Genomic DNA, 19,148 nt, shown 5'->3' on the forward strand with positions numbered 1-19,148 from the left:
TCCGTCAGTGTCACTGTCACAGTCATGTCAAAGTGTTAACACACGACCGAACCGTACCACAGTTGTTGATAAGGTCCGACCGAGATCTCGTTTCGGTTGATTGAGGATCAATTTGAGGATACTTATTTTTTGTGTATAAAAAATCCTTGGATGCAACCATGTGTTAGAGTGAGAGATATATTATTTTCTACGGCGGAATGCACTCTACACGGTCGAACATTACTCGAACCTGACCAAAATCGTGGTTCGGTTAGTACGTCTATTAATCAATGTCGAGGCAGTGTGGACTATGTTCTTAGCCAGCCCAGAAGGATGAAGAAAAAAACATTCAATGACACTGTCACGAGTTAGTGACAGTGACAGCCTCTCTGTCAAGTGTCAGTATGACGGCGTGTCAGTGTCAGCACTCGGCAGTATCATTGTCAGTGCCAGTTGCTTGCTGAATTTCTCTTCGTCTAAACTACTGGATTGTGATAAAAATTTCGCGGACACAAATGGAATTCTAGTGAAAATGTTTTGCTATCTTATAATAGGCTCCACAGAACTATCAAGTATAAATATAACATGGTTGTACTGAGAATTTATTGTTCTGCTGTAAGACTCCTGTCAAGAACAGATTCAAAGTCAAGGTAAAGAAACGTAATAAATGTTTTTTTAAACAGATTTTGTAGATATGTATGTGTTTACGTCGCCTAATTTCTACCATTTATTAATTTTTTTGCATAAAGTATAATTTTACCTTCAAATAAGTAGCTAAACTTACTCATTCCTGTTATTTAATTTCACTTCCTATAGGTTTCAGGGTCATGGCAGAAATAGACTAGTTGACAACACATGGCAGCAACAAAATCGTACATTCTTCAACTTCCCTAAACAAAGCCGTAACCGCGAGTATCGCGGGAGGCAACTAGTAGGGTAAGTATTGTATGATACTGTAATTGTATCTTGTTAGTGATATTTGTAGTAGTAGGTACTTTGTTGTTTAATAACTATGTTATAGTTGATGAATGATTGCAAATTTTTTGCATCATCTTTCAAAGGAAGTCATTTTTGAGTTTAAATAAACTCAATAAGTTGAATAAATGTCTTTAACCTTTATAGATCTTATACATCTCAAAGTAACATAATTGTAAATTCTTCTTAGTATTCTCTCATTTAATGTTACTACCTACTGTGATAGTTAAATCTATTAATAATGTTCTGCAGCATGAACATGTCATATATGGTTAGGGCTCATTTAGATGGCGTGCAATCTCATGCGAGTATTATTACACAGCACACTACTTAGGCTACATCCATTTCAGCTAACCAATTAAAAGAATGTAATGAACCGTGGATGCAAGTTCTTGCACCATTTAAATGAGCCCTTAACACATTCACTGCCAGACAAAAAACGGCGCACTACCCCAGAAACCGGTGGTCTATAGCTGTGTACAAAACAACCCGCCCAGCGGGTTTCCGGCAGTGAATGTGTTAAAGGTTGAAACTTATGGTGGTGTGATAGTTTCCACAATTAATTTACCTTACATTATCAATATTAACAATTAGAGACTTATTCTGAGTAAGCAATTTAAATTACCTCTATTTATGAAATATCTGTAAGTAATTATTCAAAAGCAATTAACTAATGATGTAGGACAACAAGGACTCTACTATTGCTCAACACTTAGGACTTATTATACCTCTAAACCACCTTTGCCTGGATTTGACTTACATTATTAATTATAGGATAGCATTTTTGGGCTTTGGTGTACTCTTTCATGTCAAGCTCTTAATATGAATATTCCAAAAATATTGGAATTTTTTATCTTTCGCAAGTATACTAATTTGATCAAACCACAATATGATAATGATAATCTACTTCTTCTTCCTCATGTTGTCCCGGCATTTTTGCCATGCCTCATGGGAGCCTGAGATCCGCTTGACAACTAATCCCCAGAATTGGCATAGGCACTAGTTTTTACGAAAGCGACTACCATCTGACTTTCCAACCCACAGGGTAAACTAGGCCTTATTGGGATTAGTCCGGTTTCCTCACGATGTTCTCCTTCACCGAAAAGCGGCTGGTAAATATCAATAATATTTCGTACATAAGTTCCTAAAAACTCATTGGTACGAGGATTTGATAATGATAATAGCCTATATTATTAAAATTTTCATTTACAATGTGGTTTCACAACTTGAACTTCAACTCGTCCTTTGACATAGGCCTGATTAAACCATACTTCTTGTCAAGTGTTTGCAGCATTTTCAAAAATATCCATGCATATAATAAAACCAAACCCTATTTTAACATAATAACAATATAATGGTATATTTTTGTGTGTCTATTTTTAGTGATACTCATTGAATATGTATTTGTGATTGCTATTATAATAATTGTTCATTGATATGTCCATATCAGTTCAGTGATTTGGAAATATATGTTTTATGCATTAGGCGTAGACAACATATGTGACGTGGGCAACCCTCTCAGGTAACCGGTCAGAGCCTTTCCACCATTTTACCAGGGAACTTGTATATAACTCTAAAAAACCTTTCCCACATTCAGTTTTAGAATTGCTCTGACACTGTCTATGTATAAAAGAAACAAGCTATTTATTAGAAGCTTTTATTTAGTTTCACCTGTCGTTGTCAGTCTGTAAACAAATCTTGCAAATTAAATTTGACCCACTTTCCGGTTTCCGATGAATCTGATAATTTGCATATGTGAGTTGGGTGACAATGCAATATTATGGTACCATCGAGATGATCTGATGATGGAGACAGGAAGTGGCCATAGGAACTCTGTGATAAAACAATGTATCCTAATTGTGTTTGGGGTTTTTAGAATTGTCTCGATGAGTATTAGTTGCCTGTGGAAAGAAAAGTACAGTCAGTGAAAAAAGCTTGTACCAAAAATGAAATTTTACTTTATTATACATATTACTATTATTATTCTATTTTTAAACTTTGTTTTTCAGGTACACCATGGAACAAATGTATGAAGTTGTTGCTGATGTGGAGAATTATCACAAATTTGTACCTTGGTGCAAGCAATCTCTAGTGAAACAAAAATCAAGTAATCGACTAGTAGGAGAACTCATTGTTGGATTCCCTCCTATAAACGAAAGCTATACATCCATTGTGACCCTAGTCAAACCACATTTAGTAAAAGCAGAGTGTACAGATGGCAGGTTATTTGAACATCTCATCACTGTCTGGCGATTTAGCCCTGGTCTCAAAAAAGAACAACAATCCTGTGTAGTGGACTTCCACATAGATTTTGAATTCCGTTCAGTTTTTCATTCCCAAATATCAAATTTATTCTTTGACCAAGTTGCAAAAAAAATGGAAGGAGCATTCATTGCTGAAGTTGGTAATAGATTTGGTACAGCAACTATGCCTCCAAGAAATTTACTAATCTGAAATTATTAGTACAGTTTAATTATCTCACTAATCCGGCACTAATTCTGACACATAAGGGAGCCGATTTAGTAGAAAATTCGGATTACTGGAAGTTAGAGCAAATCTACATACATTTTGATTGTGTCAAGTGCAGCAATTAAAAATAAAAATAAAGGTACTATTGACTACTTTTTTGCCAATTATTAACAGGAAATTTATTACCAGATTATGGTGTACCAGACCACTTAAATGCCGGATTTTTGAGATTTCACTGTATTGTTAGTCTCGAGAGTATTCTATTTGTGATCGGAAAATGTTCTCAAGTAAAAATGACATACAACTCCAAAAATTATACAAGATTTGACAATTTTTGTTACCTATGTGTAAGTGATATTATATTTTCCTGAAAGAATTTTATTTATTGTAATATAATGGAAGCCAAGCTCCCTTATAAATCTAGAAGGAAATAAAATAAGTTAAGAATTTTATAAATTGTTTTTATTTTTATTTATTTACATTTGGCCACACTGTGAAATCGTAACTGGTATTTTTGGTTTATTATTAGGACCTGTGGGTACATTTTCTATTTTTCTCATAACTAATAATCCATCAATGACTCGTCCGAACACTACATGCTTATTGTCTAAGAAGTTGCACTTTGCACAAGTTATAAAGAATTGGCAGCCATTTGTGTCCTTCCCACTGTTAGCCATGGACAGTAAACCTGGAGAATCATGTTTTAAGCCAAAATTCTCATCTGCAAATGTACTCCCTCCATAGATACTCATGACGCCGGTACCATCACCCTGAGAAAGAAAATAAATCATGAAAATGAATAAATGCAAATAAAACAGTCGGCATCAAATAGATAGTGATGACCAAAGTCACCAAATATACTGGATCACATCCTTATGTCTACGGTAACAAAGGTGTATACTATAAAATTGGCTACTTTGGCCGTCACCTATCTATATGACTATAGATCAATATTATCATTTAGACCTTTCCCTTAGTCTGAATCACCAATGTATGCCTAAACAGTACTATGGCCTATGATATAATGGAAAAATGTATGAAACAGAAGCTAAACTATCTACAGAATTGCTTCTCATTTTGATTACATGGCACTTATTGTCAATATGAAAATATGGTGACTTGGGACAGTTATCTTTTTCATTAGTATCCTATAATCACCTAACTAAATTTATTTTCATTGGCAAAAAATCTGACCCCTTTATGTGTGTTTGTTGTATTTAATAAAAAATTCAAAATATACAAATCTTACAATCGAATTTATTTACTTACATTTACAAAATCGCCTCCTTGTATCATGAAATCTTTGATAACTCTGTGAAACGTAGCACCCTTGTACCCTAAAGGTACACCATCTCTTCTGTATTCGCCGGTACAAAATTCCCTGAAGTTTTCACTTGTCTTGGGCACAACATCGGCAAATAGCTCAAAAATCATTCGGCCTATTTCCTGTAAATTTGTAACACAAATATATAATAAAAGAAACATGAAAGCCGAGTTAAAAAAACAAAATCTAGGTTTACTCGTTATATTTATAAATCTACCATTGTCCCCACAGTAATATCGAAGAATACTACGGGATTGTTGGGGTGCCTCAATTGAGACTGAATTTGATTCCAAGTCGGCATTCTTATAACAGTATGTTATTATAATTACAAGAATTATACACTTTAACTTAAATAATAACAAATAAGTTGGGTTATTGCAAAAATGACAGCTGTTCGCTTGCTGTTAGGGGAGCGTTCTACAACTAAACTGAAAGTTAAATAAAACAAGAAACATGTTTTCCATTATATAAAGCTAGTGATACAAAATTTATACGACGAACATTGCCGTATTTCCCTAAAAAATTAAGTTGCATCTCGATTTCAATGTGATGAACGAAAGTGATGCAGCTATAAACCTGATTTATTGCGTGCAGAGATTTGCCAAGCTTCAGGGACGCAGCTATGCGGTGGAATGAGATAGCAATACCACTTGCTCCCTCTAACGCATAACTGCGTCCCTGGGCGGCTACCGGGAAAATCGTAATTCGTCAATTGCGGGCATTTTTCTCTGTCATTCTAATTGGCGCCGGCGATACTCACCGTTGCGGCACACGCTCTTCATGCTAAACTCCATGCTTAGCTCGGCTCCGTATTGCGATTTGTTCACTTCAGGGATGGCGAGCTTAATTAATGAATGTTTGAGAGGAGTGAATGTGGTAATTATATATAGTGACTGAGTTTGTGACGCTATGGTGTTAGCTGTAAGTTGCAAATGTAATTTAAAGGAATAAAAAAAAATTACGTCTTAGTGAGAGTAAAAGAGAAAGATCCCCGCAATTTGCGAATTTCGGTTTTCGTGGTAGGCCCCCTGACGCTTGACAAGTCTCGGCACGTATGTAAATCAGGTTTATTTATACAATGCAACAGGAAACCATGAAGTAATTTTTTTGTCAAGAAAGATTGGTAGGACAAACTTTGTTTCAATGATACGTAGTGGTTGTAGTTGTTAAGGGCCCTCCACACTCGTGCGCGAAGCCGCGAACGCGAGTGTGGATGGCCCTCGCGTCGATTTCGAAGATTGTTCACGCCTTCGCGCCTAATTCTCCGTTTTTTGTCGGTGTTTGGCCCGCGTTAAAGAAGACGCGAAGCGCGAACTTGCAAGACTCCACACTTGCAATCGCTTCGCGCCGCGATTCGCTCACGAGTCGGTTAATCTGTAGGGCCCTCCACACTCGTGCGCGAATCGAGGCGCGAAGCCGTGAACGCGAGTGTGGATGGCCCTCGCGTAAATTTCGCAGATTGTTCACGCCTTCGCGCCTGTGTCCCAGTTTTTTGTCGGTATTTCAAAAACTCCACACTCGCGATCGCTTCGCGCCGCGATTCGCTCACGAGTCAGTTAATCTGAAATGTCATAACCTTCTATGGCGGCTACTTGGTTATATTGGGTGCGATAATTAGGTGCGATCTTGATCAACTAAAAATCAATTTGACAGTTCCCAGTTTGAATCAGTGCCACAGAATAACTAATAGTACTACCGTACAGAAAGTTCACTCCAAAGAGCATATAATCACTACGTTGTTCACTCCTTCACAAAAGTCAGATTTAGGTATAAAATTATACCTATACTCGCCGCCTGCAAGCAAAATCTTCTTTGCGCACCGCAGTTTTATGACCCAGCTGTGAGTGCCGGCACAGGGTTGTCACTTGACAAGTTTTTGTACCTATACCTACTAATTATTTTTAAGGTAAATAATTATGTAGGAATTACAAACGTTGATTCTGTAAACATGAAATTTTTATCCGGAGATAGTATGTCTGATTCTCATCTCACGGAAATATATGTCGGTCAGTTTCTAATATTGTTTCTGGGCAACCAATATTCAATAAATTAAGGATGTCTATTTTAACTTTTACTAAGTAAGGACTCTGAGAACTAAATTAGGAAATGCGAACCGATCGGGCGCCGCCGCCTTTTCGCTTGCTTCCAAGACGACGCGCCATAATCATAGTCTAAGAGCTGGCAACTTAATTATGTTAATTGTTAAGTTAGTTTATTGGACCGATGGGCGTTTAACTGAGTATTTGTAACGAAATAAAATACAAATAGGTACAAAAATCAAATGTGTTTATTACAACATTATCTTTGAATTGTTTTACTTTTAAGTATTATTTAATTGATTTATCCCAAATTTAAAAGTTCGATTATTAAATCTCAGAGTTGAAAATATACAATCTTAATAAATAGTCCGCAGGGAAACACGAATATGGCAATTACCAACGTAAATAAATCTCTCGCAGTAATTGAAATATTTCACTTCGAGGATTTCCGTGTAAATAGTGCTTAAAATTGTGTGTAAATGCAATCCCTAATTTTTGAACGTACTAATTTATTTCCTGAGAAGGCACTCGGCGGCAAAATTTGTTCAACCTCTCGTGCTTCGAGGCCCTCACACGCTCAAAATTCCACTATTTGAACCACTCGCTACGCTCGTGGATCAATTTTGAAATCTTTCGCTGCCTCGGGTCTGAATATAATAACAAGAAGTTAAACAACAACTTTGCCCCCTTGTATAATAAATAACTATTTAACCACACCTATGCGAGGAAACTACAATTTGTTTTAATTGCAACAATTTTTATTGTATGTAATAAATATTAATTATATGTAATATTTATTATTCAAAATAATCGTTTAAGTATTATTAGTCTATCCAACAAGCTAATTAACGCGTGAACAACAAATCAAAATCTAATTACGTTAACTCTCTAGAGGATAAAATGCAACTTTACTCACTGTTTTTAAAGGGTAAAATCAGCCTGTACGAGCGGATGTAGTGAAAAATATGTTTTGTTGTGTGAATGTCGAAATTGTTGAAAAGAAAGTACGATTCGCGAAAAGGTCACTAGCTCTTAGACTACCTATATCAATCATCAACCTACTTGACGACGTAATTATAGGTACCTTCTTGTTTAACATTTTGTGATACATTGTTGTTGATATATGTGTGTACCTATAAGTTATTCATAATGAATAATTTAGTAGGTGCTTACTAGACCTTACCCCCCAGGCTATTGAAAAATTCTTAGAAGTAGGTATTTACCTAGTCTAAGCTTAGGAATGCATAATTCATTTTAATTTGGTCTAAAGCGCTTTACTTTTATGCAAACAAAACAAATCAAAATGTTATCGAATTTGATTAATGAGTATTTATGTTATGGTTTAAAGTTTAAATTCATCAAAATGACTTAACTTTCAATATCGTCCAGAATTTAAAAAAATGTTATATCTGCTTCCTTGTTCTTCCGTTTATTCAGACATCAGTAAACAGAACAATATCTTTTATACGGATTAGATCGAGATTTAGGTTTCAAATCCATTGCGTATTTTCAAATTTGCGCGAGCGCCACGTGACACGACTATCGTGATCGTGCGAGCCGAACGGCAGCCCGCTGCTATACGCCTGCCCGGGAGGCACGCCGGCCAAATATACCTAAAGTGCGTAGTGACACCCCCCTATCAGTGCCTTACCGCAAACTAAATCCGATCAGCTGACGCTTCGGCGCCATCTTGCCGCGAACCAAACTGCGAAATCGCCGTGAAGTTGTGCGAGTGTGCAGTCCAAAGAATATAATACTCACTAGTGGAGTCTACGTCAACGTCGCGGTATGTTCGCTCCGCGAAGTCGCGCCGCGATTCACGCGCATAGTCTGGAGGGGGCTTTATGTTCAGCATGAAAAAATTGAGGTTATGTTGTTGGACCCCGTGATCAAATAATAACAAAACTATTTTTACTTGACTTGGCACTTGCAGTCACTGTTTAATTTACAATGTTTCAAAAATCATATGCCCAATGAATTGTCTTTAATTCGAGAACTATTGTAATGGCTAATATTAGCAATGAATCCAAGTTTCCTGATTACTACGAAGTTCTACAGTGCCATAGAACTGCCTCAAACGAAGAGCTGAAGAAGAGTTACCAAAGTCTTGTATTGTCTACTCATCCAGATAAAGTAAGTTGTAATGAAGACCGTTTCCTGCTTATACAAAAAGCGTGGAATGTGCTTCGGGATCCTGAATCAAGAAAAAAGTATGATGCACAGTTGTCCAGTTCAGAGCATAATAATTCTGAAGTACTTTTATATGATGTGATAACATTGAAAGACATGGATTTTGATGATGGCGTATATACTTATTTGTGTAGATGTGGTTCAAATTATGTGCTCGAAGAAACGGACAGACATGACAAAGAACAATCAGTGATCATTGACTGTGATGAGTGTTCATTTTCATTAAAAGTAAATTGTTGAATAATCACAATTTTAAGAAATCTGGTTAGATGTATATTTGTTATATATTTATGTATATTTAAATAAAATTGTACATTAATGTAACATGATTATCATTTATTTCAGATTAAAACACCTATTTTTATAAGATTTTTTTAATGGTGGATCTTAGTGGAGAGTTGGAGGTGAAATATGAAGAGTGTATGTAAGTAAATAAATAAACTTCTTAGTATTGTCAGATTATGCTCCAAGCTACAAACATACATACACATGTAGCATTTGATTTAAATGTAGGTACCATTAGTGCTGTTTTCAATTAAATCAATAATCAATAGTAGTGGTAGTAATAGTAAGAGTTGCCATACATCCCGTGTTTGTGCCCCTGTAATGCGATCCCTACTAATAACCCACTTGTCAACTACCCCATTGTCACATATCAGTTCCGAATAATTATGGCAACCCTAGTAATAGTGGTAATAGCTGTAGTTTAGTAGTAGAAATTCTGTGCTATGCTGACATTGATGAGTTACTAACTAATAATTTTTGTTTCTATACTGGTTTGTATTGACTACAAGACAATGTTTTTATTATAAGGTGACAAAACTTGCTATGTGAATAGTGTTTTAAGACATGTGAAAATAATTGTTTGCGTGAGGTATATCAATCAACACATTTACTGCCAGAGTGAGCTAAGCACTCTAAATCTGTGGCAGATAACATGTTTTTTCTGCTTTATAGCAAAAAGCGCATATGAACGGAGAATCCGCCTCGCAGGTCGCTGATAATGAATTTTTTAAAGTTCAGTTAAGGCCTATGAGACAATGTCTATAGACATTGTGCACCTGGAAAGCTAACCAGTACTGAGGTCCTGTCTAGGAGTTAGTTCAAGACTACTCCCCTGGAGGACTAAGAGGAGCCCCTGGATTAGTAGGCACACATACATTATAGTCTGGGGCTGTTAAAATGTGTACAGTCCCTGGGGTAACTTTCAGATTTGAGCCTGGCAGTGAGATGAGAATTTTCAGAACAAAATTTGGGCAGACTTATTTGGAAATGGTCTTATGCTTGCCAGGCCAGGCCAGGTATGGACAGCCTATATTACACATAAATATATATAAATACATAAGCCCCAATTAACTTTTTAATCTTTGTCAATTTGATAGAGTTAAATTTAACCCATTAGCGCCCACACCCACTTGGGAACCCACCATTTTTCTATCATTGTTAGGTGAAGTAACAGTAGAAAATCTATTAAAACGCCGTAACCCAGGTGTACCTAAGGGTGTACAATGGGCAGTAATGGTTTAAGCTAGATAATTTGTATACTTGGTTATCAAGAGATTAAATCTATTAGGGATGAAAACAACAAAATAAGTCTCATACTTTTAATAATACCATTTATTTCACAGTTAGAGCTAGTACATAAATATATATCTTTAAGGGGTAAAGATTAATTATGCTTAATCATTATAATATGGTGAACTCATTATAATCAATGACTACATTAACAATTTATTCTAAGGTAGAATTTTGTACAATTTTTAACAATATAAGGTACAAGATGAATGAAATCAGAGTGCTGATAGTTAAATAACAGGTAAAACTAGCATTTTCATTTTTTCGCATAATAATTTCTAAAAGATCTAAGCTATCACATATGCATATTGTAATTGTATAAGGTATAATCCGCTCATTTGTAATTATACTTTATTGGCAAGACACTAAAACAAGAAATAATACAATAAATTCACATGTATTTTGTATAGAGAGTGAAGAGATAGAGAGATAAAAATTAAATAATTCATTAGGTATTGCAAGTCAGAAAGCGTAAAGCAATTTGCCATACTACAACGAATAGCAAACTGTTCTATTCAACATTATTGCCACCTCGTGCGGTGTTCTTAAAACACTGCAGGGTAGCAACTACATGTCACATCTCAATGGTCAATCCACTTCATGCACTCAAAGAGATTACAATTTTATTGATAAATAATTTCTTAGCTCCAACGGCTAGTTTTTAAAGCAACTAAACAACCTAAACATGTTACTGTGCTTATTTCATTATAAGGACACATACACATTTAGGCTCTCGATTTATACGGCCCTATTTTAAAGACCTCTAATATGAGACGTTTAGTGAAATGGTTCACACTTCACAATGAATCAGAAACTATAAGCCTAATGTGCACGCGCCCTTACTATTAATAGCGGATTTACGAGCCTGTATGCGCGTATAACTAACAAATAATTTTAACATCGACATACACAAATATATACACAATTGTGCACACTTTTGTACTTTAAAATAAGATTCACATAAATATGCGATAAGTCCAATAAGGCAGCCATTTACAAGGCACACACTGCAAGCGTATCGTTTCACGGGTCGCACTCATCAACATAGTCTAACTTTGTTCACACATCGGTCCATGAAGTTTTTTTTTCTTTTTGTCTGCGTGGCAGCTTCTACGGGTGTATCTACGGTGTGGGGTTGTTCGTCCAGCATGCCCTCGCAGCTTTTGCATCGACGCGATTTAGTCTCTTCACTGTAGTCCAAGTTGTCGCTACTTTCAGATAAGCGTTCTGGTAGACTGTGGAGGGACTTCATCGGGGAGGCCGTTTGTGTGCTTCCGATGGACAGCTGGTCGCAACTAAATGAGAATACTGGCGAAGCTTTTTCTAAGGATGATTGGCGGCGTCTTCGCGGTCTGTGAAAAAAAAAATCGGTTAGCACTTCTTGCATGTACTTAGTTTACATTGCTATCCTGGCAGCCGACAGTTGTCCACGTCTGCTGCTAGACGTAAACCTCTCTCTCTATGAAATAATCATTACAGTTTACAGTGTTCGGTCTATTACTGCCCTCATCCAAAAGAGTATAATCTATACCAGTTGGTCTGTACATGTGACTCATGTGAGGATCCAACCCTCCCTGCTTCTACTACGAGTATTTTACTACAATCTCTTAAATGAAATTACCTAATAGGCGGCAGCGTGTAGCTGTCTAGTCAATCGTTCTTGTCACTGCCCCGGCTCTCGCACGAGGCCATGCGCTGGTAGTTGGGCGGCCCACGGCCGATGGTGGCTGTGCTCGGCGTACTGACGTCGCGGGATCTCAGGCCGTCCAGCCGGTTCGACAGATTAGACTTGCCGCGGAGAAAACTGAAAATTAAAAAGTAAATAAATAAGTATTTATTTATTTGAATCTTCGAGACAAAAATTGATGATATGCATGCCACTCTTCATTCAAACAATAGGTAGGTACAACTTTCAAGCCTCATAGTTTGACAATGTAGTGCTTTAACAGCTTAACATTCTTACTTGGTCGCGAACAATACGGTTTCATAGAAAATTTAGTCAGTAGAATGAGCTTATTGTAGAAGTTTTTTCTAGGAGCTGCAGTATCTTCTAATAAATTGTGTAGGTAGGGACCAGCAAAGGTAGGTTGTACCCAATGTACCCATCCTTATTTGCCACTGTCATGGTATAAACAAATAATCTGGTGTCTAGAATTATCCAACCAGAACCTGTTTGTATTCGTAAACACAAAAAAAAACGAGTGCTATAATATTTACAGATAATTCTTAGATGGGATGTATAAGTTACAGAAACCCTGGTCACCTTTCTAGTTTCTCGACGCAGGCATCCTGGTAATCGTGTATCCACCGCACAGCGTTGAACTTTGACACCGCGCGCATGTCCTCGGGCAGTTCCTCGGGCTCCGGCCACGCGAAGTTGTCGATAATCGGCACTATGTTGCACTGAGACTGCAACGCTGCCACTATCTCCTGTAATTTTATATTATTTAATTAATCACCGTACTCCGTTTCAGCTAGGACAAAAATGCTTTGTATGTCCGGCTGTTCCTCGACCTTGGCATGACCAAAGCATCTATTGGTTGCATTTTTCAAGAGATTCTCGTACAATTTGGTGAGTAGGTTTGATAATTATACTTAAAGATTTTTTGTTGGGGTATCAGTTTGTGGTTTTATTTCAAAATGAAATCGGGTCGTGAAATCTGCAGCTCACAGAGCCATTAGTGTCTAATTAAGTAGATCAGACAATTCCATAGGTAGGTAACCCTTCTATTTTTATATGATTGCTTAAGAGGAAAGAGAACGGCCGATTCTACATACAAACGTAGTCCCCATTTTCCTCTCTGAATATTGATATTTTGGAAATTATTTTTACATAATTTGATGTATAGTAACCATTTGATTACCGTTACGTTTGATTTTTTCGATGTGTGAATTATTTTAAAAATTAGGAGTGTATTATAATTCCTTCTAACACCTACAATAATTAAAAAATCTAACGTAAGGGCATAGTTATGGTTGATATACAAGAAATTGTGTCAAAATATTTTCAATAATGTTAATATCCAGTGAGGAAAATGAGGACTACGTTTGTATGAAAAGGTGATTTCGCGCGGGTCCTCCACCTTCGTCTTAATTAGAGAATATGAACATGATTACGATGTTCTAGCAGATATCGTTAATACGCTTTCGAAGACGCTACGTGGCATCATGTTTGCACTTTGTTGCGTTATCATTTATTAGGTTACGTTACGTCACGTTTCTTATCTACACTAAGTAGGTACATTACCGTAGTAACAGTTTTAATTTGTGCTTATATTCGGGAGCTTACCAAACTAAATATAAATTTAAACTGATTTAGGTAAATGGGCCGAAATAAAAAGTTAAACTAAAATTAAATCGAATAACTAGCAAGTTTTTGCTTACCCGATGGACCCAGTCCTTTTGTTCATTATCGTGCTTGCACCTGTCCAGTGCATATGGCGTTAGAACCAATAAGAAGTGCTTCGCTTGCCTTATGCTCTGTAGGAGATTATTGTCAAATTTGCCGGCTTCTAGCCTCTCTACATCGATGAATACTGTGAATCCTCTGAGCTGTAGGTGGACTTTCAGAAGACTGGCAAGCTGAGAGCCATTCGATCGTCGATAGCTCACGAATACGTCTAGATTCTTCTCAAGGTTCTCCTCTCCCTTGCTTGGAAGAGTGCTTTCATAAACTGGAAGCAAGAAATAAGATGCTTTAGGCCGAGTTATCATGAAATTTTCAATAGTTTAATTAATTTTTACTTTGTTTTTGTTTACAAAGTTTTTCTGATGTAGGTATACATTGGAACACTCGTTACGAGAATGTTTACAAAGCTCTTATCGTAAATATATAACTGCGTTATTCTATCCAATAGATTACGCTTTTGATAATCCTAGTGGCGTTAATGTAATTTTCATGTTTGACTATTATTATAACAGTTGACCTAGTATTTTCATAATATCTTTGATGTGCTATAACTTTGGACAATATTTCCATTGGAGTCTGTAACTAGTTTTATAAATTTTATAATCATCATAAAAAAAGATTGCGTCTCTAGCCTAAGACAGGAAACAGTTAAAATGATTAATGGTTAACTTACCTTTGATGGCATTTAGGATCTGTAGGCGGTGAATGCTGTTGACGATACGACATTCGTTCTCTAGTTGTTCATCGCTGAGGCCGCGGATGGATTCCTTGTCGACGCCAGCATTTAGCATGGAATACGTGTAGATAGTGTACTCTGGACCAATTCCTCCTAAGAACTCGTTGAGGCTACCCGTGTCTCTTGAACTGTAATCTGCCATTTTCTTCAACTGCTGAAGTTCTCTTGTGAATCTGAAATTAAAAAAATACCCTTTGAATGAACACGCTTTAAGTAAATTATGGCAATGTAAATATAATTTACAAAAGTTGAGACCTACCTTTTTCGTTTGATTCCATTTTGTAAACCTATGTCTTCCTTGAGATTTTCTTCTGTCAGTTGCAGTAATAAATCTCCATCTACTCTACTCTCATAAAAGTTATTCGCGTACTCAGAGAATCCTATTTGTTTGACCCATTCTCGGACGTCCTCAATGGACCACAGGGGAACCTGCTGTGAAAGTTTGTGAGGCACTTCTTCCCCAATAAGCCGCAAGGCTTGTGCCGCATATTTGGACGCCACCGCGTTTGGACAGCTAGCCACTTTTTTTAAAGATTCTATCGCTCCTATTTCTCTGAATATTTCAGTATTGCCCTGTTGTTTTTTGATACCAGCTTCCATACAGAAATGGAATGCTGCTAAATTTCTCGCTTCCTCCCTCTTCGAGCTGAGTACTGGCACGAGTCGTTGCAGCCAGGTTTTGCTCTGGCCGTGGGCATGTGCAAGATTCGATCGCGCGAACTCTGACGGATTATGCGTCGTAACGAAAGGTTCTACCAAATCTAATGTACCGGATTTCAGAACAGCAGCTTCGATTTCTTTGTTTGCTACTAGTACTGCGATGGCTAAGCAGGCGTAATACTTGATATTGTCGTCAGTGTGGAAAGCCAGGGGAAATAACCACATGGGAACTTTTCTTTTAATCATTGCCTCTTGGTTTTCGGCGCCTCCGTAGAGAGACAGATTGGCGAGCGCCGTCGCACAATGCCTTAAGGTTTCTACATCATTCTTTCTGCATTCGAATAGTACAGCATCCAAGCCTCCTAATTTGATCACATCACTGCAAGTACCTTCGCTGTGTTTGAATAAGTGTTGTAAAATTCCAGTGCCTATTCTAGAGTGGTCTACCGAGTTCGCGTGTTTTGTACAAACGCACGCTACGTTTACAACTTTTTCAAGGCCGTTTTCAACAACGTGCGCTCTGTTCTCAGTAGTTAGGCACTGTTCAAGAACTTTTGCTGATGAAAATTGTAAATCAGGATTGCTTGATTCTAGGCAGTTAGCCATTAGGATGTCCAAACCGCCGGATGTTCGAAGCGTGTTACAAAGGGAATATCCCAGTTCATGTCCGTATGTTGGTACTGCCCACGCTCTCCGCACTATCTCGTTTAATTTGTTAAATTGTACTGAAGCATTTTTTCTATCAATCTGGTTATTCTTAACAGATGTAATAAAGGCATTCATTCTCGTTGAATATTTTGCTATGGCTTGTTCCACATCCTTCTGATTAGAATTTGCATTTAGCTTGTCTAAATCATCAAAATTTAAGTTAGTTAAGTCTTCGTCGCCTGGTTTTATCGTTCCGTTTAGCATCTGACTCATCTGCAATTCAAAATGTAAAGATGTTGAAAAATCGCACGTGTTTAATTAGGTTATGAAATGTCAATAAATATGGCGTAAGATTTTCTGCCCATAGACTTGTTTTTTATGGTAAACTTACCTGTGATGATAGCATTGTTTTTGTGGAGAGGTTCTTGCTGGAGATTGTCATGTTGGAATGCGCGACGCTGGAGTGCTCTTTATGGCTGAACATGCCGCTTGAGGTGACCGTGTGTAGCGCTTGCGTCGACGCCATAGCTTTTTTTTCTGCACTAAAAGCCTCCGTCTGTAGTTTGGAACTCGTAGCCGACATGTTCTTTGCTTCTTGAGACGTTATCTCACCCGCTTTTAGCGATCGCTGCTCCTAAAACCACAAAATGCCTCGTATCAATAAATTTAACCGCGAACAAAAACGCTAATGACTCTCTATTAGTATTCTAATTTGATGCGGCAACAAACTTGTCGAATTCCGAATAACTAATGGTCATACTGCGAGCATTAATTCTGGAAAATACGTTTGACCTCAGTACATGATGAACTTGTTATCACTATAGCCACTGTTATAATTTTTAACGCGATGTCTCATAAAACAAATATTTGGTTTGATAGTTACACCAGTTGCGATGCGCAATTTAGGTCTCGGACGTCGTCTCGAATAAGACATGGTTATGTTCTGAATACCACCGCGACGTGTCACAGCTCTAAGAGTACTACATTTATATCGGAAAACAGTCCCACGTAAAACGACTCGGATTATACGTCCTATCGCTTCTATTGGAAATAGGCCAATCGCGCGGAACTGGCGGGCTTTTCGTGAATATTTTAAGGTTTGTGTACAGACGTCATATGTTTAGAAGGTCGACAGCGAGAACTATTAGGAGAAATGCTCTCACCGAAGGATTCTGACTTTGAAGAGGGAAGCGCGAAAGGACGCCACGATGGACTGGCCACGGGGCCCCCCCGCCCGCGGACATTCCGCTTCTATATATAAGCGAACTATTCGTGTACTGTATCGCGCCTGCGCAATAATTGACTTCCGCATGCGCTCGCGCGCACGACGGTCAGGCGCCGACTGAGCGGCAACACAACGAGCGCGCGTCCAGCGATAAGCGCGCTTAGATAAATGCCCTCACCGGTCCTGGCGATCCTCCGCGCAGCATCCTGTTGGCCCATGCAACGATGCGCGCCATACTTCTACCTTACTCTATATTTGCGGAATTTCTCCATTTTAATGTTGTGCTTTCGAGGCAAGGAGTTGCGCCGTACTGAACATTTCGGCGCGGTTATTGACGCTCGTACTAGCACCGATATCGATCGGTGGCTGTCCGGCGAGGTCACGTCCTTCGGCGCGCCTTTCAGACTCCTACTAGCAGACGCGGTGAAGACACTTACGCTACTTCATATACGTATTTGTAGAACAAGGTTTTGCGCATGCGTAAATGCTTTTGTTGTGGGGGTTGCTTAGATACCAAGTGGCATCAGCATCATGCACATGTTTTGGGGCTCGAGTTAGAATGAACTTAGCACTGCCTCAATGAAATTTTAATGTTAAAGTAAACTTACTTGTAGGTACGCCGCGTTCTGTTCGGCAGCGAGCCCCTCCGCTTGCAGCAACTTTCGTGACGCTCCAGCAGCACTTCTTTCCGCATACTGCAAATCTCCATGCTGCAGATGTTGCATTCGTGAGCTATTAGCTTTTGAATTTGAGGCACTGTATCCATCCGTCACAACCCGAGTAGAACTAGCCGACGAAACTTGTGCAGCGCTGTATTTGAGTTTGTTCGCCGAGTTTAGACTAGCGTTGATAGATGCGGCGTTAGCTAAACTAGGGAGCAAGGGATTTTCGCTGACAGGCGGAGGTGTGTCGGATTCAGGGAAGGTTACAAGCGGGCCGTCTTCAGAAAGCTCGCACATGTTTCCCATGTCTGTGATGTCACCCATGTCACTGAGATCCCGAATATCAGGCAAGCTGTTATCGCCTACTATATCTCCTTGATCCACTATGTTCTCCATGGAGCTTCTTAATCTGGAAAACGAAGATAATAGTGTCAAGAAATTACTCACGGTTTATAAATAAGCAACCTATTTTTAAATTAGTGACTAATTACGGACACGAAAATGCACTAGAAACGAAATGTTAGACGGCCTCCCGAGAACAGGAGCGTTGCTATTGTTTGCCGGCGTGGAACTGCAAACACGAGAAGAGAAACATCGGGTGGGAATTGGCCGAGGGCCAAGGTCGCTCAGGTGAGCTAGCTACGACAGGCATGTGGCAAATGCCATTAAGCCCCAATCTTCATTAGAAACTGTATATCTGTTATCTTAAAGGCCGACTAGACAAAAACATTGGCCCGTGTACACGGCGGTCTGACGCAAGTCCAAAGCTGTTTCAAAATTAGTCGTTTTCTTGGACTCACCTGTTGAAGTTCATTGATGCAGCTGTGTTACTCAAGTTCTTCATCTCTGAGATGGAGCTCTTCAGCTCTGTGAGATCTGACTTCATGGAACTTGCTTTCATTTCGGAGGCTGTTCTGTGTTGATGTTGGAGTCTCTGGCTTGAGCCCTGCATTCGTTGACTAGACGCAGCGCTGCTCGAGGTCGTGCTCGAAACCATCTATAACAAACGCAACATTAAATATGATAACAATGTTATATTATTATGCAGACGTAGTGCATCTAACGTAGTTGTATTTACTGATAGCGCACTGCTTGTAAACAAGAATATTAACCTCGAGAACAAGCGGAAAATACCACGTTTTCTAGTCACTAGTTACAAGAAAAAAAATGCCTGTGATCTGATAATACAGACGTCCTCCGAATTCGTTATCTAGACTACAACTGTGGGTTCAGTGCCAATGCTAGAGGAGTTTGTAC

At 38.4% G+C, this 19,148-nt stretch overlaps 3 protein-coding genes across 7 annotated transcripts in view; 1 reads left to right on the forward strand and 2 right to left on the reverse strand.

Moving 5' to 3' along the window:
• The first annotated feature begins 383 nt into the window (after positions 1-383).
• On the forward strand, positions 384-3,879 carry LOC133521441 (coenzyme Q-binding protein COQ10 homolog A, mitochondrial). The gene is made up of 3 exons (XM_061856401.1): positions 384-629; positions 796-915; positions 2,964-3,879. The coding sequence occupies exons 1-3, from the start codon at positions 565-567 to the stop codon at positions 3,406-3,408; spliced, it is 630 nt and encodes a 209-aa protein (XP_061712385.1). The 5' UTR covers positions 384-564; the 3' UTR covers positions 3,409-3,879.
• Positions 3,869-5,272, reverse strand: LOC133521442 (peptidyl-prolyl cis-trans isomerase H). The gene is made up of 3 exons (XM_061856402.1): positions 4,965-5,272; positions 4,693-4,869; positions 3,869-4,193 (listed from the first exon to the last, which is right to left on the reverse strand). Exons 1-3 carry the CDS (start codon positions 5,046-5,048, stop codon positions 3,900-3,902), a joined length of 555 nt encoding a protein of 184 aa, XP_061712386.1. The 5' UTR covers positions 5,049-5,272; the 3' UTR covers positions 3,869-3,899.
• A 5,294-nt stretch (positions 5,273-10,566) lies between these two features.
• Positions 10,567-19,148, reverse strand: part of LOC133521454 (NAD(+) hydrolase sarm1) — a 100,464-nt gene continuing 91,882 nt past the window's right edge. For all 5 annotated transcript variants that reach the window (XM_061856418.1, XM_061856420.1, XM_061856419.1 and 2 more), the window contains 9 exons: positions 18,692-18,888; positions 17,838-18,300; positions 16,396-16,638; positions 14,956-16,277; positions 14,634-14,869; positions 13,936-14,225; positions 12,815-12,981; positions 12,173-12,355; positions 10,567-11,903 (listed from right to left, as the gene is read on the reverse strand). In XM_061856418.1, coding sequence (XP_061712402.1) covers positions 12,202-12,355; positions 12,815-12,981; positions 13,936-14,225; positions 14,634-14,869; positions 14,956-16,277; positions 16,396-16,638; positions 17,838-18,300; positions 18,692-18,888 — 3,072 coding nt within the window. In that variant the 3' untranslated portion in view covers positions 10,567-11,903; positions 12,173-12,201. The remainder of the gene's footprint in view (positions 11,904-12,172; positions 12,356-12,814; positions 12,982-13,935; positions 14,226-14,633; positions 14,870-14,955; positions 16,278-16,395; positions 16,639-17,837; positions 18,301-18,691; positions 18,889-19,148) is intronic.

Source organism: Cydia pomonella, chromosome 9, assembly GCF_033807575.1.
Source record: "Cydia pomonella isolate Wapato2018A chromosome 9, ilCydPomo1, whole genome shotgun sequence".
Classification (NCBI taxonomy): Eukaryota; Metazoa; Arthropoda; class Insecta; order Lepidoptera; family Tortricidae; genus Cydia; species Cydia pomonella.

Excerpts from the sequence above, each read along its gene's own strand:
- LOC133521441 (XM_061856401.1), top strand. The coding sequence starts at position 565 with ATGGTTGTACTGAGAATTTATTGTTCTGCTGTAAGACTCCTGTCAAGA. Across the intron at positions 630-795 it reads AGAACAGATTCAAAGTCAAG|GTTTCAGGGTCATGGCAGAA; the intron begins GTAAAGAAACGT and ends CACTTCCTATAG. Across the intron at positions 916-2,963 it reads CGCGGGAGGCAACTAGTAGG|GTACACCATGGAACAAATGT; the intron begins GTAAGTATTGTA and ends TTTGTTTTTCAG.
- LOC133521442 (XM_061856402.1), bottom strand. The coding sequence starts at position 5,048 with ATGCCGACTTGGAATCAAATTCAGTCTCAATTGAGGCACCCCAACAAT. Across the intron at positions 4,870-4,964 it reads ATATTACTGTGGGGACAATG|GAAATAGGCCGAATGATTTT; the intron begins GTAGATTTATAA and ends ACAAATTTACAG. Across the intron at positions 4,194-4,692 it reads AAGGAGGCGATTTTGTAAAT|GGTGATGGTACCGGCGTCAT; the intron begins GTAAGTAAATAA and ends TTTCTTTCTCAG.